We start from the raw sequence: 21,669 nt of genomic DNA on the forward strand, positions 1-21,669 counted from the left end.
TCCCAAGTGCTTAGTACAGAGAAGCAATGTGGCTCAATGGAAAGAGCACGGGCTTAGGAGTCAAGGTCATGGGTTCAAATCCCAGCTCTGCCAATTGTCAGTTGTGTGACTTTGGGCAAGTCACTTAACTTCTCTGGGCCTCAGTTACCTCATCTGTAAAATGGGGATGAAGACTGTGAGCCCCAGCTCCCCAGTGCTTAGAACAGTGCTTTGCACATAGTAAGCGCTTAACAAATGCCATCATTGTTATTATTATTATTATTACAGTGCTTTTCATACTTTAAGTGCTCAATAAATATGATTGAGTGAATGAATGGATGGATGTGGAGAAGGTTTGTGTTGGCAGACCACTGGAATGTCTTTCTTTAGCTCAACTGGAAATGAAGCCAATACCAGATTAACTGTGGCCTCACAGGTCAGGAGTCAATGTGGAATGGACTATCAATCAGACATGAAGATTTTCAGGCATATCCACACACAGCATTATCTTTGAAAAGGAAGGAATCATGTTGGGAGCAGGACTGAGGCCCCTACACAGTTTTTCTGGCACAGGTGGCACAAGTGGATCCAGACTGGATATTCCTTAATTAAATGTGGCTGCCCTGAAAAGTTAGTTTAGATTTTGAGGTTGCAGGTTCAGTCAGGCTGGTCGTATCAGACCTGTGTAGTGCTTTCCTCTCGCCAAGCAGACAAAACAAGACTGCAGAGTAAGTCCAACACTACACAATGAATGCTAAGCAACCAAGTTGGAGGAGGGAATAAGGGATTTAGAAGTAGCCATTAGAGGACACGTCCAATCCTCTGAGAAACTCTTCCAACTCAACAGACTTACCAGCATTATTCAAAATCCACGATGTGCAGTTAACTGTGAAGCACTTAACTGGGTTATCCAGGCACTACTGATGTGATAAAGTTTAAACAAGCTAGAGTATTAACCTGCCCAAAGGAAATCCTATACCCTATACCTTCATTGGCAATTTAGAACTAAGCACCATCACAGAATTGTATTTTGTGTATGTGTGTATGTATTCGTGATCCTAGGGTACAAAACAACTTCATGTAGTTTTTTTAAAAAAAAAACTCACCTTATTCTGTAGTTCAAATCTTACTTTTATTTTTTAATTTTTCAACTCTCTGTTACTGAATTAGCAAGTAATAAAACATTGGGTGGAATGGCTACTGAACAAGCAATTGGAAAGAGTAGCAGCATCAGCAAATTATCAGGAAAAGGTGTACTTGAAACCACAAGGTCCCTGTAAAATTGAATTTTGATCACGCCTGTATTTTTGGTACAAAATGCTTTGTGATCTGGAAAACTAGAAGCTTTGTGGCTCAGTGGAAAGAGCACGGGCTTTGGAGTCAGAGGTCATGGGTTCAAATCCAGCTCCAGCAATTGTCAGCTGTGTGAATTTGGGCAAGCACTTAACTTCTCTGTGCCTCATTTACCTCATCTGTAAAATGAGGATTAAGACTGTGAGCCCCTCATGGGACAACTCAATCTCCTGGTAACCTTCCCAGCGCTTAGAACAGTGCTTTGCATGTAGGAAGCGCTTAATAAATGCCATCATCATTATTGTTATTATTATTGTAGTCTGTAAGTACCTTAAGTGGTTGAAAAAGCTTCCTTAAAGATGTACCAAGAAGATGTAAGTAAAATCTGCTATAAGAATGGTATGCATGCACATCTGTGTATGTTTTGATACTTTTGGTTGTTAAAATCTTAACTTGGTTTTCTGTTATAATAATAATAATAATGACATTTATTAAGTGCTTCCTATGTGCAAAGCACTGTTCTAAGTGCTGGGGAGGTTACAAGGTGATTAGATTGTCCCACGGGGGGCTCACAGTCTAAATCCCCATTTTACAGATGAGGTAACTGAGGCACAGAGAAGTTAAGTGACTTGCCCAAAGCCACACAGCTGACAATTGGCAGAGCCGAGATTTGAACCCATGACCTCTGACTCCAAAGCCCGTGCTGTTTCCATTGAGCCACACTGCTTCTCTGTTATGTGTCTGCTGTATGCTGTAGGAAAGGCAGTCCTCATACCAAGCACTTTGAAATCATAGATTTAACAGCAGAATCTGAAAGAGAATGGGATAGTTTGTGAGTGAGAGAGAACTGTTCTTTGTAGTAAGTGATGCCACTGATTATGGGGTTATCCATGCATTCTGAGATGGCTCTTAAATATGTCAAGAACCAAACCATTCCCTTTTTTGCCTTTAATTTAGTGCAGAAGACAAATCTTCAAAAGAAAAAAAAATAAGCTTGGGCTACTAAACCAGCAGCAGTAGCTTTAGTCTGGGGAAAGGTCAGTTAGCATTGAGTGAGCTAAACAAAGCTAATAATATATCATTTATAGGGCTAGAACATAATGCTTCTGACCTTTTATTCTGTTTTTCTGTCAAGCTTTTCTCTATGGACATTATACCAATAATTTATCATGGATTGACTTTTTCTCCCCATTTCCTCACTCTCCCAGTCTGAAGACAGAACCTTGGGGAAAAAAATAATAACAAATTCAAACTTAGGCTACACAACTTGTCACAAAATTGTTCCCTCACTCCCTGCTCACTCTTTTGAAAATTCTGAATGCAGAATCCACTCCTCTGCAACTCTTTTGAAAATTGTGGCCCCAAACTAGACTCTACTTATATCTGATACCTTGCTGATCAATGTCAAGAGCTTTGAGAAACATTTGTGTGGGGAAGTGACTAAATGGTAAACAGGGGCACGATTCACCTTGTCTAAAGGTAATGACAGAAACTGGGCGCTGAATAGTCTGTGACTAAGTCCCTAAGGGAGGCATGGACAAATTCCAGCATGGAACCACAAATTGTCATTGAGTCAAAGACAGCTGGAACTGCTCGGGCTAAAGAATGATGCCATCATTATGGAACCTGGACAAGAGATTTGAAATTTAATTCTAACCAAAGTGATTAACTACAAACCACATTCATCCATTTACCACTACTTGACAGGGTTCTATTTTATACATTCTTTTAATCACCGGTTCTGTTATTCCCTCAGGAAAACAGTCCGGTATTTTGATTGTGATATCACTAACGTTCTGATGCTCATCTTCTTCCAATTCTAACACAACCTCTTTTCCGCTCAACCATTCAGGATAAAACAAACCCAGTTGGTGGTACTGAAGTAATGCTGATAGGGGATATTGGTGAGCGAAAGGAAGCTTCTAGAGTAGAAGTATCTCGTTCTCTACAGCTGAATCCTGTAGTTCCTTCAGAGATTATCAGGCTTGGACTTCTCCCTGATGGGATATTCTATTCTTGGGACCTCAGGAATTGGTAACTGTATGTTGGAGTGTATTTTCACCCACAGCTAACATGGAGTCTAATAGCATCTAAAGTGTAGGCTTCAGCACGATTGTCCAGGCCATTTTAACTGTTCACTTGCACTAAAGTGGGGTCATTAAGCACATAGAAAGAGGCATGGTTAGTGGATAAAGGACCGGACTGGAAGTCAGAAGGACCTTAGTTCTAATCCCAACTCTACCACTTGTCTGCTGTGTGTCATTGAACAAGTCATTTAACTTAACAAAAAATGCCATCATTCTCTGAGCCTGTTACCTCATCTGTAAAATAGGAATTAAGATTGTGAGCCCCACGTGGGAAAGTGACTGAAACTGACCTGATTAACTTGTATCTACCCCAGTACTTAGAACAGTGCTTGACACAGAGTAAGCACTTAACAAACAGGTTAAGGAAAGTCTGATTAGGAGCATAGACACCTGCCTGCTTTTAAACTTAGTGATAGAAAAAACAAGCATGAACTTGCCTCCATCAGTCCAGTTCCTGGAAACGAACTCAAAAGAGGGAAATAAAAGATAGAGATATCTCTTTCTGGTAGGGAGACGACCTGTTAGATCATCACTGCCTCTAATGTCCAGTATTCTATACTTTTCCAATAGGTTTTTCTTTTCTTTGTGAAAAAGAAAAAGTAGCTTGATCTTATAGTGCATATGCTTTTGTTTCTGCAAATTCAATTTCAGCCCTTTCTTTCCAATCTTTAAGTTTTCTTTCCTCATATGAAGAGTAGATATAGTTTCTTATTTTTCTATTCCAAACATGAGGAAAATTCTTTCTTTTTGATTTCATGGAATATTTGGGTGGAAAAAAAATTTGGAGACAATGGTATCCAGTTAGACTGGAGAAATGTGTATTATTCTTTAAACCTAATGGAGTGAAACGTGCTAAAATTACTTCATATCATCTTGCCTGGAGCAGCTGAAAACATTTGTTCGTGTTAAAGTGCTCTTTACTAAAGTTTAAATTGCTAAGAAAGAAGGAGATTGTTCCCTATCATAGCCTAGCTGAGTCTTCATTTATTATTCCCCCATGTTCTATTCGCTTGAAGATTGGGGCTTCGCTTAGAAAGGTATCAAGCCAGCTTTAGGAGGCTACTCTACTTTCCTTCACCTAGGAGAGAGGGCAAGCCATTTTGACCAAATGGGGGTTAGTAAAACTGTTCATAGTAATGGGTAGTCTTCCAGGATAGTATTCATTCTGAAGGCAGTCTCTGATCGTCAGCCTTCAATTCTTGGGCCGACGGCCAAGGCGGTATGAAGCAGCATGGCTTAGTGGATAAAACGAGGGCCTGGGAGCCAGGGGAGCCGGTTCTAATCCCAACTCTGCCTCTTGTCTGCTGGGTGAACGTGGGCAAGTCACCTAACTTCTCTGTGATCAACTTCCTCATGTGTAAAATGGGAATTAAATAGCTGCTCTCCCCCCTACTTAGACTGTAAACCCCGTGAGGGAGGGGGGGCTGTTTCCAAACTGATGATCTTGTGTCTTATTTCCTCCTGCCTTCAGTGCAGCTCGACTGGGTGTCTTGCCCACACCTCAAATTTCCCATGTTCAAAACAGAATTCCTCATCTTCCCATCCAAACCCTGACCTTCCCCTGTCTTTGCCATCCCTGTAGATGGCCTCACTCCCTTCCGTGTCTCCCAAGTCTTTCATCTCTCTCTCATCTAGCTCAGTGCCTCAATGTGAGGGCTACAGCCTTCCTCAGGCCTGGAGTGCATGATCGGCGCGTGTGCTCGGGGCCTAGGGAGCATGTGATGGCCACATGATCGTGGCATGGGGCGCGCATGAACACCATGTCATCCCAGGTTGTGGAGCACATGAACACCATTTGATGGCGGGCTTGGGGAGCATGTCATGGCGGCGTGCGGGTCAGGTCCTGGGCCGGTGCGATTAGGATCGAGTAGAGGCTTTTGGATTTGGCATAAAAAAGGGTCATTGTTGACTTATGAGAGGGCAGCTCCTGCGGAGTGAAGGGGGCAGAAGCCAAATTGCAGTTCAAGGAGAGAAAGTGGAGATAGCAGGTATGGACAATTCATTCAAAGTGCTTGGAGAGGAACGGTAGTGGGGAGATGGAATGATAACTGAAGAGAACTGTTGGATCAGAGAAGCATTTTGGGTTTTTTTTTAGGATAGGGGAGACATGAGCATTTTTGAAATTAGAGATTGATTAGTTGAAGATCGTGGTTTGGAATGGAAGAAGGTAGGAGGCAAATGTTTTGATAAGGTGCAAAGTGATGGCACCTTTAGTGGATCAGAGGCACAGGGACGGGATAAGAGATTTTGAGAGGAGGCAGGAGATTTTTTTTTCTTCAGCTACTGCTGGGAAAGATAAGAGAGTCCAAAAAGTGTCAGGAGCAGGGAGGAAGTGGAGAGAAGCAGGGGAGAGTTGAGGGAGATCACAGCTGATGGTTTCAATTTTCTTAATAAAGGTCGTGGCTGGGTCACTGGGGCAAGTGGTTTTCAGTGTGTTGACTTGCAAATAATGATCAATTGAAAATGCAGTTAAAATGGCACACCACACAATAGAAGTGTACCCCAAGGGATTTCATTTGTTTCTCTGGTCCCCGTTAGTGCATGGCAGAGTTTAGAACCGAGTTCTTAAAATACGCTTGTTTAGTGGCATCATACTCTTTCCCCAGGCCCTTAGTAGAAATTAGAAGTTGACGTCTCGTGATTCATTCACTGTTAGCTGAGTTGCAAGGCTGCCTTTCCAATATACTGTGTAACCTTTTCACACACAGGAAACGTGCCTGATGGCTGCTGGGATGGCAGTTATTTCTTCTGTTCCCATTCTTTGGAGAACCCTTCACAGAGAAAATTGTTCAGCTTCTAATGATGAGAAATAATAATAAGAAGAAGAATGGTATTTGTTATGTGCTTACTATGTGCCCAGCACTGTTCTAAGAAAAATGTCACTATCCGTTTACCCAGGTATAAAATGCTTTGTATAGAGTGTCCACAGTTTTAATAATTAAAATGTCAAAAGTGTCTGTACTGGGTCCAAGCGTTTATCTGCAGTGCCTTTTAAAGACTCAGAAGGTTTAGCTTTGGGAAATTGAAAATGGGGTAGTTTAGCCACATAACCCCAAACTAGGACCAAAGTTAGCCAGCCTGCATTTAACAGGACCCTAGGAAGATGTAAGATAACAACATCCAGGCAGGACCAGTGGAGATTCCCAAACAAGATAATGACCCAAATCAGAATTTAATCAGAGCTTCACTCTGGAAGGAAGAATAGCAACAGAAAATACCACGTCCCGGGTTTACAGTACAAGGTGATATTTTAAACCACTGGGGTTCAAAGCTGCAAAGGCTAAGGTTGATGATCTGATTGCTAGAAATTAGTCAACACGTGGCTTACTGCATGACTACTTAGAGGTTTTACCTGAGGAAATGACTAGACTGAAAGGTTTAGTGTAAACAGAACCCCAAATTATTTTTCCCTAGCATCCTTTTTACCCCCAGGTGCAGTTTAAGTAGAGGGAAATACATTAGTACATGGACTTCATCTGAGAATTCTCCCTAGACCAATTGGAGACTCACATCATAGCTGTCCCAATTTCTTCTCCCAGCTCTCCCTCTGGGTAAACTCAGCCAGGTCCTCATGGGAAGTGGGACTTTTCTAGTATTGGCAGAGCGAGCCTCCTCCCAGGGGGTCCCACTCAGTCCTAGGAAGTGTATTAAAAGCCAGCGTCTACGCCTCATGGATTTTGTTCTTCTGTTTCCTTCCCCAGAATCCTCCCGCTGCATCTGTTTGGAAAGGATTTTAAAGCACCTTATTCCAACTGTGACCTTGCTCTCTAATGTCTTTAACTTGCTGTGCCAGTCGCCCTTTAGAATCAGAATTAAATGACTGGAGCATGGTGATCCCATTTATGGGTGAACATCTGAAAGGCTTAGCATCATTATCTGTACCTTGTGAGTGTTCAGGAAATTCTGCCTCCTGACGGCCCGGTCTCCAAAGAGGTTCAGTAATTTGCTTCTAGCATCCCTGACTATCATCCTTTATTGTAGTTACCGGTTAACACTCACCCTCGATGGAGACAAATGAGGATACCATTACAGCCTGCAGAGGACTAGTAGCAATTTAACCTATCTGATGAGATTCTGTGTGAGGCTTTATTAACGTGCATGAAATGTTTTCAGATCTCCAGATGAAAAATGGTCAAGATAAGCCAGGTTTTATTTATTTTTAATTGTAATTCTTTTGATGTAGTGCTAAACTAATGAAAAGTGACAGTGTGATATGATGAATTTCTCTCTCTCTTTTTTTTTTGCTTTGGAGGAGTAACTCAGAATGGTAAACACATGCCTGTGCAGATTTTGCTTTAGAAGAAGTACATTGTTCTCTACTTTAATAATCTCTAGCCTTCCTTATCACACCACAACTCTTCTTTTTTATCATTACCAGCTACTGTGATGGGGGACATGAGAAGTGTTTACTTGCCTAAGGAAGGCAAGTTTTCACCAGTGAAAGAAATCTCTTTGTACTAAAAATGAATGCCCCTCGCCTGGAATCCATCTATTTTTAATGAAAAGATGCAGAATACGGCAAAGCTTCATGTCTGTATTTTGTAATGTATTACAACTTAAGCTATTACTTGGGCAGAAATAGACACAAACCTGCATGAAGTGAGGCAGTGTGGCCTAGTGAAAAGAACACTGGTCAAGGAGTCCATGCAACTAAGCTACTAAGCACTTAGTACAGTGCTCTGCACACAGTAAGCGCTCAATAAATACTATTGATTGATTGAGTCAGGTTCTAGCCTTGTCTCTGCCATTTGCCTGCTGTGTGACCTTGAACAAGTCACTTAACCTTTCTGTCACTCTTTCCTTATCTGTAAAATGGGGATAAATGATCTGTTCTCCCTCCCTCCTACACTGTAAGCCCAAGGCAAGGACAGAGACTCTCTTTTCTGATTATCTTGTAACTGCCCCAAACCATAAGTATTTAATAAATGCCATCATTGTTAAAATAGTGCTCTGCACACAGTAAGTGTTCAATAAATATGATTGAATGAATGAATGAATGAATGGGGTGGAGGAAGACAGCTTCCTTCATCCACACCCCTTTGCCAGAATATAGTCGTGACTTGTTTAAGATCATTGCTGTTCAGTCAGTTGGCACCCAATTTACTCGATAGCCTAGCTGGGTCTATACATAGACACTCAATCAATTAATCAATCAGTGGTATTTAGTAAGTGCAGAACATTGTACTAAACAATCGGGAAAGCACAGTACAGTAGAGTTGGTAGATGCAATACTTACCCACAGGTGTTTCTAGTCCACAGGGGGAGACAGACATTAACATAAATTACAGATAGTAGAGAATGTTATGTACATAAGTGCTTGGGGGCTAGGGAAAGTATCAGACTGCTTAAGGGGATCGCAGCCAAGTAGACTTTAAGATTGTTGTGAGCCCGGAATATGTCTGTTATATTGTACTTTCCCAACTGCTTAGTACAGTGCTCTGCACACAGTAAGTGCTCAGTAAACATGATTGCCTGACTGAAAAGTGCTAGTTGAGGGAAGGATGGTTAGGAGAAATGAGACCTGGGGTTTCTCTTCTCAAAGCAGTTCCTTTGGGAACCAACAGCCTAGGCACCGGGGTACATGAAATTGACAGCCTTAGTCTCCAAATTATTCCTATCCGCCACTGTCATCAGGTTTACACTCTGAGCATATAAAGGGCTTCCCAATAATTGTATTTGGATAGTTTGCAATTAGATTAGGAATAAAATGGAATTAATTTAAATACATTTCAATCAATTGAACCGATGTAATTCACTTAGACTTTTATTTACCGTACAAATAAATCTTCTTCATGATTTATGTTTTATAAATACATAAGCTTTATAGTACTCTTCATACTGTGTTTCTCATTTTCCCCTTCTCAAGACAGGGAGTTTCCAGCAGTTTGAGGGTGAAATCCACATGGAGTTCAACTAATTCTGACATATAATCTAATTGCCTTAAAATAAAATTAGTTATTGGGGTTGTGAGGAAGAAAAGTTTGAGCTAATGACTTGATTGATTTTCCCTATCTAAAGAGCTATTGACCAGTATCTTCTAAAGAAATCAGTTTGGACCCCAGGGGTATTCATGAAATTTTGAGAAAGCTGCTTTCAACCTAGTTTGTTTACTTTCACCCTCTTCTTTCTGGGTAAAAGTCTTTCAACATAATAAGCCATGAGCATTGATATAAATCCTTGTGAGAATCATCTAGGAGCTGCTAATGACTATTCTCTAGAAGTACCTAGGTAACAACACAAGACCCCTTAGGCTTGCCAAACAGAAGAGAAACCACTTAGGCCCCACATCATTTATTGCAGTAGGAGGAGAAGGAGGAGAGGAGGAGTAATAGTAGCAGCTGCAGCACCATTTACTGAGCACCCCCTTGGTGTGATTCAATGCACTAAGCAATTGGGAAGTACAGAATAATGAAATGACACATTTCCCATCCATAAAAAGCTTACACAGTAACGAGGGAGACAAATCCAAAACTTTTTACTAGTGGCCAAAATAAATCACCTGATCCGACATAATGATGGCATTTGTTAAGCGCTTACTATGTGCAAAGCACTGTTCTAAGCACTGGGAGGTTACAAGGTGATCAGGTTGTCCCACAGTGGGCTCACAGTCTTAATCCCCATTTTACAGATGAGGTAACTGAGGCTCAGAGAAGTTAAATGACTTGCCCAAGGTCACATAGCAGACATGTGGCAGAGCCGGGATTCAAACCCATGACCTCTGACTCCAAAGCCCGTGCTCTTTCCACTGTGCCACGCAGCTTCACTTACATTAGTACCAAGAAGGATTTAAGTAAGTTGTTAAATGCTAGAGTTGACTGAAGGAATGATGTGGCTTGGTTTGCTAAGAAATTAATTAAGATAACGTGTTGGGGGGGTGGGGTTTGAATTTGTGGAGAGCTGTAATTGACCCACAGTTTGGGTAGGGACTGTCTCTATATGTTGCCAACTTGTACTTCCCAGGGGCTTAGTACAGTGCTCTGCACACAGTAAGCGCTCAATAAATATGATTGATTGATGGATTGATTGAATGATGTGGCTTGGTGTGCTAAGAAATTAATTAGGATAACTTGTTCGAGGGGGCGGGGTTTGAATGTGCGGAGAGCTGTTGTCTGATGTGGGGCGGGAGGGAGTTCTAAGCTTGAGGAAAAGAGACAGGAGAGTCAAGAATGAAGGTACAGCGAGAAAGTGAGCTCAGGATGAGTGGAGAAAGAGTTGGAAAATAACAGATGAACAGAACAGATGGGCGGTGTGGGACTAGAAGCTGACTGTGAGGACTTTTTGTGTGATGTGAAGAGACAGGGAGCCAGTGAAGTGTTTTGAGGGAAGGAGAAATGTGGCCCAAGCAATGGTTCAGGAAGATGATGTGTTCAACGAGGAGTAGCATAAATTGGAGGGGAGAGAGGCTGGAGAAACAGCAAGGAGGCTAATGCAGTAATCTAGCCATGGCGAGACCAGAGCGCCATGGTATGGGAGCGTTCTTTCATTTCCAGATGAATAATGTAGGTTCCTTGAATTGATTATTTAGTCTTGCTGGATACGAAATATAAAGCAATTATTTTAAAATTGTAGCCATATTTTTACCCAAATACAACCATCTGACTAAGTGATGTATGTGTGCATGTATATGGAAAGGAATGGTTGGTTACATAAAATCTGAATGACTTGTTTTAAATTAGGTGACTGAAACCTTCTCATTCTCTGTAATCTTGCATTTCTTCCTGCTTTGAGATAATCTCTTCATGAATGTGCTACTTACATCTCAAGTTCAACCAGTCTCTTCTAAAATCCAGTCCTCCACCTAACTTTCCCATCACTGTCCCCATCTTGCAAGCCCCATCTTCCCACGCTTCCAACTCCCCATATTCAATCTGTGTCCCGATCCTGTCAACTTTTCCTCAGCACTATCTCCAGAATCCACACCTTTCTCTGCAGTCCAACTGTCACCATGCTTGTCTCTGCAAGTCACATCCTGACTTGAATACTCCATCAACCTCCAGATTCCCCCCACCCCACCGCACCCCATCCCTTCTTCACTTCTGATGACTGGATCATTTTTCCAGGATATTGTTTCTGCCTCCATCTCCCCTCTGCAAAAATTTCCAACTCCTGACCATTGGCTTTATGGCAGTCAATCAGCACTCTCCCTTTTTCTTGTCTTTGACTTCCTCTAACCACATCCTAGTTTCATTCCTCTCAAGCCAAAATACTCACCATACCTCATTATTGTTTCAACAGTCCCTTAAATTGATCGTTTTTGCCTGGAACTTCCCCCTTCATATCCACCAGACCACTGGTTTCTCCATCTTCAAGTCTATTTTGAAATCACACCACCTCCAGGAGGCATTCCCTGATGAATCTTTCACTTCCCCACTCTGTCCCTCCCAACCCAACTGTCACTCCATCACTTCTGCATCACCTAAACATGTAAACACTGGATTCAAATCAAATCTTAGCGCTAATGTGTATATTTCCATACTCAGTTGCTTCCTTAAACCCAATTGTGAATATCAGCATATATCCTCCAATGATTATCGTGATAAAGAATTGATATTTAAGGCCTCAGACAGTTTTTTTTTCATTGTAACCTGTCAAATGACAGTCCTCTCATTGTAAGTAAAATTACTGAGTCATAACAGAAAAGAAAATACAATTTACCAATTAACACCCGGCTAAGAAGACACATTTGTTAGAGCAGTCCCCTACAATTTGGCTTGTTTTCAACTTATTTTCATTTCTTCCCTGAAGCTGTCAAGTTAACTGCGTTTTCCCAAGCTGGTTATATGGCAGACTTTGCTGAAGACAAGCTAAAGACTTGACTAGAATCCCTTTACTCTCAAGATAACTGTTAAATAGCTGTTAAAGCTCTTTTTATGATTCATAAACCAAAAGGGCAGTTTCAAAATCATCCAGAGCCTTTTGAATCCCTACAATTTCAGTCTTTATGTTAAATTGGTCATCAATGTGGTCCTTCTGCTTTGTCACAGAGGAATAAAATTCCATACAATTAATTAGCCAACTACTTCTAAAATACTGACTCTTTGAAAAAGTTGCTGTGCTGCTGTTTGGTTTCAATAGCTTTAAATCAGAGGCTTTCTTTATCTTCAGTTTACCCTGCATTTCACAGGCTTAATTATGGAAATTACATTCAAGAGGTGAAGTGGTGGGATACCTCTGAGCTTCAGAATTATAAAGCTATGAAAGCAAAATGAATTAAGTGCTTACTGTGTGTAGAGTACTGTTCTAAGCACTTGGTACTGTGGGACAGTAAAAAAAAGAGCTTGAGACATATTCCCTGGAGTTTAGAGGGAGGAACCTTTCCAAATCATACTTCAATAAATAAGTTTCTAAGCCTAAGAATCTGTTATAGTGCTTTATTTGGGAAAATACATAAAATCTGCAAATGATGGCTGTGTCTAATATTTTCAATATGGAACCTAATATGTTGAGAGCAGTTCTTGCTTCCAATCTCTGCTCTGAACCATCTAGTACTGATTCTGCCACAGATACATTTTGTGGTTAAACTATCTGTATTCTCAGATTTCTTTTTACGAACATATTTATTCTCCAGATAACACCACGACGCTCAGAGCACCTCATACATATTAACATGTATAGTCTCAACGTCTATGTGATAAACAGAAGATACCTGGGATATGTGTAGTGGATAGAGCACGGGCCTGAGAATCAGAAGGTCATGAGTTCTAATCCCAGCTCCTCCACTCTTCTGCTGTGTGACCTTGGGCAAGTCACTTTACTTCTCTGTGCCTCGGTTACCTCATCTGTAAAATAGGGATTGAGCCTCATATGTGAGAGGAATTGTGTCCAACTTGATTTGCTTGAATCCACCCCAGCACTTAGTACAATGCCTGGCACATAGTAAGTGCTTAACAAATATCATCATTATTATAATTATAATTCTCACATCCTAGATAGGGAAGATGAGAATTTGACCAAGGTCCTGGAGTAAAAATGGAAGGAATAAGATTCCGACTCTTCATCAGGGCACATTGAAATCATCCTGTCTCTTCCTTGATATAGGCCTTCTTGACTTAAGGAGTTTGATTGTTCTCATCACTTTCCCTCGTATCGTTCTCACAGCAGAGAGCAGACTGCGGGAAAAGCATAGAGGTTCACAGAAAAGGTCGCCCTCAGAACACTCCCTAGGTTTTGATGATATCAGAGAATATCACTCGAACTCTGAGTAGCTGAGGAGCAAAGTCCCCACAGGCCGAGTCTATTTAAAGTGAGCAAAAACTTATGCATAAACATAAAGATAAAAGTCATTTGAAGTATATCTCCTCCAAGAGGCCTTCCCTGAGCCCTCATTTCCTCTTCTGCAGCTCCCTTCTATCTCATCCTTACACTTGGATTTACACCCTTTATTCACCTCTCCCTCAGTCCTACAGCACTTGAATACTTATCTGAAATTTATTCATTAATATTAATGTCTGTCTCCCCATCTAGACCATAAGCTCATTATGGGCAGGGAATGAGTCTGTTTATTGTTGCAGTGTTCTCTCCCAAGTGGTTAGTACAGTGCTCTGAGCACAGTAAGCATTCATAAAGGTGTTTGAGGTGTGAAGGAAAGATGTAGAAGAGTCATAAGATGGACTTACAGTGTTTCCAGGAGTAGAATGGAAATGCAGCCCGTTGGCAGAGCTGAAGCCCTCTAAGAATCAGAGTGCAACAGCAGGCATTGTTCTGCATCAGAAAATATGATAGACATCAAGGGGAGTCATTCCCCACTGCTCAGCACCGAGAGAGAATGCTTCTAACTGCTTCAAGTCAAACTTGCAGGGAATTTTGAGTTTATCACCCTCGCATGATGAAAAATAGTTATCTCCTTCGCCAGGCTAAAATGTAAAGATGACTTTGAAGATATAAACATTTACTAACGTATTGAAAACACTTCTAGACTGTACTTCCCCACTGAAACCTCCATCACATTCTTTCCGTGGAAGGAAAGGAAGGGAGGCAGTGATAATGGGGGTATCAAAAATCAGGCACTGAGCATTTCTAATTTTGTCAGTCCAGTGTGAGTCAAAGCAGGCTGGTGTGGCTCAGGAGCCTTTTCCAATTTTGAGCAGGGGCATAGCTTAGTTTTTTTTCCTTTAATTGTATTTGTTAAGCACTTACTCTATGTCAAGCACTGTTCCAGGTGCTGGGGGAGGTAGATGTTAACCAGGCAGGAAATTGTCCCTGTTAGACATGGCGCTTACAGTCTACGTAAGATGTTAGAGGTGTACAGGTATTGAATCCCCATTTTGCAGTTGAAGAAACTAAGGCACAGAGAAGTTAAGTGACTTGCTCAAGATCACGGCTTTTAAATGTGAGAATTTAAGGAATGGCAACGTTAGGTTCAGTGTCCAATTAGCCTTTTTTTTGTGTGGTATAGAGAGGATTTCTGACCTTGTTCTAAGGACTTGCAAGATTTGTAAGTTAGAGTATTGAATAATTAGCATTTTATAGGATTGTTCTGTAGTTCATTTTCAGATTCAGACACAAAGGTTAACATTTTAAACCATGTCATACTATTTAACTTCAGCAAACATGAGACTTTGAATTTAATAAAGACCATTTTAAGGAAAACTTGTCTTTTTAAGCTCATATTCAAATCTCATGTGAGAAAAGTAGATTTAGTGCGAACAGAATGTATTCTCAAGGTCTTGTAAATTCATGAATTGGGGAAAGAGCCTGGGTCTGAGTCAGAAGGAACAGCATGGTGTAGTGGATAGGCTGTGGGGCTGGGAGTCAGGAAGTTGTGGGTTCTAATGCCGGCTCCACCACTCGTCTGCTGTGTGACCTTGGGCAAGTTATTTCACTTCTCTGTGCCTCAGTTATCTCATCTGTAAAATGGGGATTGAGACTCTGAGCCCCATGTGGGTCATGGACTATGTCCAACCTGATTAGTGCTTAGAACAGTGTTTGACACACTGGAATATATAGAGCATTAATTTTGCACCCACCATCTATGAATGAATGAATAGGAACTGGTCGTTAAGGACATATGCAAAAGGGAAGAAATATGTTTTTGTTGTCCGTAGTTGAGTCATCTTTATCACTATACTGAGGCAGTTTGTCTATATTTTAGTAGCAGATAAATTCCTGAAATGGCAATACACTTGAAAATCATTTTATCCTCTACAAACAGCTCTTAATGACTGGAGGGGAAAAATATTCCACGCTACTGATGAGTGCCAAGGTGAGCGTGATACTGAAAGGTTATCATGGAACACAACATCATTTTCCAGTCACATAATTATATGTTTTGTATTTTAAGAGGTTCTCATTATGCAGATCAATTTTTTTGTGTGTTTTGGGAATAATTCAAGGTTATAGAAAACATCTTTAGTTCATGGGAAACTTGGCAGGTTTTCTTCAAACTCCAGCTATCTTTCTGGATGTTGTTAAGCAGAGTATTATATGGTTCATGAAATTAAAATACCACCACAAATTTTTTCCTGTTCGACTCTAGTCCAAGTGAGTGAAGACCAGAAGTCACTGCTCCCCCAAGACTATTTCACGGCCTTTGGGATGGGATTGGATTTTATGCCTAGTGAAGAGGATTTCCCATTAAAACTTCACATATATTGGTTGGCTATCAGTATTTTAACTAAAAAAAAATGGAATAAGGGGAAAAATATTGAATTTCCTACCATACCTAGGGGTGAAATAACAGGTTAGCATGTATTAATAAAATATCATGGGGAATCATGGAACAACAACTAAAGATATGAAGATGTTTATAAGCTCTAAAGTTGTAAGAACTATTTGGAAGGTACAAATTTGCCATCTCTCTCTACTATACAGTGACCTCTAATTTTTGGGGGGTAGAGCATGGTGTACCCTGTAAGGAATGTATACACACACGCACACAACCACACACACATGCACATATATAGATTATTATTAATAATATTATTGTATTAAGTGCTTACTATGGACTAAGCATTGTACTAAGCACTAGGGCACATATAAAATAATAAGATTTAGACACAGTCCCTGTCCCACAGAGGAAGGGGAATTTAATCCCCATTTTACAGATGAGGGGACTAGGGCACAGAGAAGTGAAAGTGTCTTGTCCAAATTCACACAAGCAGACAAACCGTGGAGTGAGGGTTTGAACCCAGGTTCTCTGAGTCGTAGAATTTTGCTATTTCATATATACATAAGCACCCCTAATATATGCCCATACATCTAATTTTGGATAATGGCCAGTTTAGGCATTTGAGTGAGGAAAACAGGATGAATTCTGACTACGTCCTTGAGAGCCTTGAGTCTAAAACATGTCGTCTCAGTGATGGAAAAATGTTCGTTGAGTGCAGGGAATGAGTCTGTCTGTTGTTGTATTGTACTCTCCCAAGCACTTAGTACAGTGCTCTGTGCACAGTAAGTGCCCGATAAATATGATTGAACGAATGATTGCAAAACTTTGTAATAGCCACTGCCTTAATTGTTAGTCGGTAATGGAACTGAGGGAAAGTGCCACAGGAGGAAATTGACCTAATTCTCATGGTGACCAATATTTTTGTTGAATGCCAACATGTGTTATCAAGGAACTCTTATCTTTCATTTCATGGTGTATTCCTTTTTCCCCCACAGGCATTTCCCGGAAATATAAACTCAGATGGTGTGGTCCGCCATGATTTGCAGCATCCAATCACAGCCCGATATGTCCGCATAGTCCCCTTAGACTGGAATGGGGAAGGCCAAATTGGATTGCGAATCGAAGTCTATGGCTGTCCCTATTGTGAGTATACTCGAGATGCTTCATTGCATTTAATTTTTCAACGCTCTCAATTGGAACATATTTCCATTTTACCCATCTCCTTTCCTTCCCTTGCCCCATGGCTCATTAATACACTGCCTCCTTGTTTTATCTACATATTTACATGTAACAACACAGCCCATCCCATGAAAACTTTTTATTTTGGTTGAATGAATGAAAATTATTAGCTTTCTGTGAGAGGTATAATTCCTCAGAAATGCTGCTTTGCATTCTCTCTTGGTCATCACTTCTGATGCTCAGAAGTGCCATAGATGACCTTAATAAGTGTGTTTTGGGAAAGGCATATTTGAAGCATTGTAAATGGACAACCAGGAAGAGTGGATTGATTGGGCTTAGATGGGCAGGACTCTGTCCAGAATTTTTCCATAGGGGTATCTCAGCTCTCCTTGCCTAATTATGGGACCTAACTAACCAGATGTGAAAGGCTTTTATGCTGCCTGAGCCATAGGCCTGACTGTGTAACTATGTAGAGACACTTTCTTTTCTAAAAATGACCTCCTTCTTGCACCCATCAGTCAGAAAGAGGAGTGATTCTTTTGAGAAAAAATGGGTAAAAGAACCACAGGATGGTTGTAGGTGAGCAGCTCAGAAATATTTTTATCTGTGAGGCTTATTAAACTCTCGAGCGAGCTGCTGAAGTAATGTCTGGATCTTTAGAGTGAGTCATTCCCTATTCTGGAGGCCAGGAGTTGAACCAGTCATTAACGTCAACTTTTTCAACTTTTGAATTTGTGATTGCATGACTCAAAGGATAATATTGTCCATTAAGTGACAGTTGTTTGCGTCAGTGAACAAGAATTTACTGAGTTTAAGGGGGCATAATAAAGGATATCCATAGGTCTTGTTCTCATCCCATCTCTTGGCTACCAGTCCTGGGCTCTTTCCTTTAGGTCACACTGTCTCCCTAATATTTGTCCTCTGTAAACAGATTTGTTCCTTTATGGTGAGGAAAAAAAAAAGCAAAGAAACAAAAACCTTAGATACCTGTTAGAAAGCCCCCCATATCCTCTGTGGTTTAAGAATGTTATACTTTGTTTTGGAGTGTTTTGGATTTTTTTTCCTACTTTCAAGATTTAATGTGCTCTTTTTGACAAGGACTTGGTCCAACATTCGGTCTGTATTGCAGACCAACATTCGATGAACATGCTAGCATCTTAGTCTTTCAATGAGAACTTGGTCCTATGGTTTCAAATGAAGACCCAATAGAAAATAAAAAAAAAAGCAAACCTGTTGTGAGGGAATAAAGTAGTGCATCTGAATCCATCCGTCCATTATTCCTACCCCTGGCAAAATAACATTTTAGAAATGATGTTTTAGTGTTGACAAATCAGCATGTCTAGTTTCAAAAAATGTCATTATCTGAAGAACATGTTCTAAATTACATTTCTAAATAAGAATTGGAAGGCATAAATCATTAGCTTTAGAAACTAACAATCTGGGATAATGAAAGCATGAAATGAGAATTGTCAGAATTTCCTAGGACATGCACAGCACTTATAAAGAGACAGACTACTTACTGTTGCAGTGGAATGATCTGTCAGGATTCTTATCCAAAGGTAAGGAATTAGTGGTTTAAAAATGACTTTTCAGAAAGTATTTACAGTTTCTTACTGAGAAACATTTTGTAAAAATTAAATATGGTTAGGGGCTTGGCAAAAAAAATAATATTTTGAAAAATTGAAAGGTATGGTACGACTGAAATGTTGAATATCCTTTCAAGATGTGTAGACTGAGTATTGGAACAAGAGGCCAGAAGTCTTCTAGTGACTCAGAGTGAAATACAAAACCAAAACCAAAATAGAGTCAGGGGACAAAAGGATTTTGAACATTTGACAAAAAGTTACTTGTTTGACAAATGATTCTGAAAAAATTTAAAAAAAGGTTTCAGGAGAATGAAAATCTATGGAACTAAAACTAGTAATGTTTGTTCACAGTCATTAGGCTAGTGTGGTTTTGTCAACTACAAATGGGCAGGGAATGGGTCTACCAACTCTGTTATAGTGTAATAATAGTAATAATGATGGTATTTGTTAAGCGCTTACTATGTGCAAAGCACTGTTCTAAGCGCTGGGGTAGATACAAGGTGATCAGGTTGTCCCACGGGAGGGGCTCACAGTCTTAATCCCCATTTTACAGATGAGGGAACTGAGGCCCAGAGAAGTGAAGTGACTTGCCCAAAGTCACACAGCTGACAAGTGGCGGAGCCAGGATTTGAACCCATGACCTCTGACTCCAAAGCCCGGGCTCTTTCCACTGAGCCACGCTGCTTCTCTCTCTCTCGTAAGCGCTTAATACAGTGCTTGGCACATATTAAGCATTCAATATTGATGATTTTTAGTGTATTTTCAGAAGTGGCACTTACCACATTATGTTACTTACAGTTATTGTAGGTTTGTATAGGGAATGAATACTGGCTCCCAGCCATAGTACATATTTTCATGTATCTGGAGCTGGTGATTTTATTCTTTCTAGCCATAGATACAGTAGGCAAAGTAACTGACTTTTGCAGTAGGAGAATACTGGCCAACTCAAGATCCTCAACCATACCTTCCTTCTCCATAGTGGGATCAGGAATTCTTGGGACCTGTGCGTCTTTGCAGATTCAGATCAGCCTTAGGGATGTGATTTGACATCACCATTTCCCTGGGCAGCGTGGTGCAAAGCCTGGTTGAATGAAAATGAGGTTGGGTGGAGTGAAGAGTAAACTGGGGAGTAGAAGATGAAGAGAGCAGTCACGCGAGGAAATCCTTTGCGATAACCAGGACCCTAAAAATCAGGTTTTAAAACCTGAAACAGGCCCCGTATGGGTTAAACCGATTACCACACCAGGAATCTTCCCTTAAGAGTAAAAATGTCATCGGATCTGGCAGTTTTAGATTAGCCTTTTCAGCTTGACTCATGCATGGGTGGGATCACCCCAACATTATCATTATCTTTGAACATGAGGTGGCAGCGGGTTTTTGTGGAAAGTATAAGGGACGGGGAATCTGGAGAACTCTTTTCTAGACCCAGCTTTGCCACTGGTCTTTTGTATACCATTGGAAATGTCACTTAATCTATCTGGGCTTCAATTTCCTCATCTGCAAAATGGACATGAAATATGTATTCTCCCTACCTGGGAGACAGGGATTGTGCACCATCTGATCATCTGGATATTTCCGCCAGCGCTTAGGACAGTGCTTGCACATAATAACTGCTTAACAAATACCATTATTATTATTATTTCCCCAGTTCTTAACTTAGTGCTGTGGCACAGAGTAACTGTTTACTAAATAATATTGTTATCAAACATTAAGGGCTTTTGTACATGTATACGTACATTATATATATTTATCTAGATAAAGGTACAGCCATCTAGTTCATTGTGGGCAGGAAATGTATCATATTGTTGTGTTTTACTCTTCCAAGTGCTTAGTACAGTGCCCTTCACACACGAAGTGTCAATAAATATGGTTGATTGATTTATAGTCAGGATCATTTTGTTTCATCGATGGAAATCTTTGGTTGTGGGTAGGGCTTCCTGGGTATAGCAGCCTTATAGCAGCCTTGGATTTGACTTTGGTTTTATTTGCTTTTATTCCCAGTTCCTAATATTACAAGATGAGTCATAATCATTCACAAGTCTCCTTGTATGCATGCCTCAAGAGTGCAGTCATCATCACACTGCAGTTCACAAATGATTGTCTGAAAAATTGTTGATGATTCTCATGGGTTGGAAGAATTTCCGAGTGGTTCAGAAGTGTATTTTAATTCCAACTTCTGTATTTTTGTTGAATCAATCAATCAGTCATACTTATTTAGCATTTACTGTGTGCAGAGCACTGTACTAAGCACTTGGGAGAGTACAGTATAACAGAGTTAGTAGACAAGGGGCATTAATATAAATGTGTAAGGTATTGATAGCATAGGCTTGGGCCTACCACGCAATCCTGTTGTTTTCTAAGAATGATGGGAGAAGATTTAGACAGGGCACTTTTATCTTTGACTAAAGAGATGATACCACCATATGTGTAAGTGAAAATTATGGAAGTTTTGGAAGAGTAATATGGTATGGAGAAAGGGAACGGTTACAAGACTGGAGAGGAAAAACAAGTTAATTCAAAGTGTAAACATCTCACCCGCTCTGTCCCTAAATGCCACTACTGGGATCTTTGTGAAATTTTTACATTAGTCGAATTTGTTTAACAATTGTCTATTTTTATTCTTATGTCTATTTATTTAAACATCTCCCTTTAAGATTGTCTTATTCCTCAAGTGCTGGGGCCTCACTTTGTAGTAGCCACAAACTAACGTCGTGCTTGGTGATGACGAAATAAAATTCTGATTTGACCATAATAATAATTGTGGTATTTGTTCAGCACTTACTATGTGACAGGCACTGTACTAAGCACTGGGGTGGTTACAAGCAAATTGAGTTGGCCACAGTCCCTGTCCCACATGGGGCTCACGGTCTCAACCCCTATTTTACAGATTAGGTAACTGAGGAACAGAGAGGTGTAGTGTCTTACCCAAGTCCACACA

General features: G+C 40.5%; 1 protein-coding gene across 1 annotated transcript in view; it reads left to right on the forward strand.

Moving 5' to 3' along the window:
- The window catches only part of CNTNAP2 (contactin associated protein 2), a 1,198,489-nt gene that overhangs the window by 496,402 nt on the left and 680,418 nt on the right, over positions 1–21,669 (forward strand). The window contains exon 4 of the mRNA XM_038760181.1: positions 16,962–17,109. Within this exon, the coding sequence (XP_038616109.1) occupies positions 16,962–17,109 (148 nt within the window). The remainder of the gene's footprint in view (positions 1–16,961; positions 17,110–21,669) is intronic.

Source organism: Tachyglossus aculeatus, chromosome 18, assembly GCF_015852505.1.
Source record: "Tachyglossus aculeatus isolate mTacAcu1 chromosome 18, mTacAcu1.pri, whole genome shotgun sequence".
Taxonomy (NCBI): Eukaryota; Metazoa; Chordata; class Mammalia; order Monotremata; family Tachyglossidae; genus Tachyglossus; species Tachyglossus aculeatus.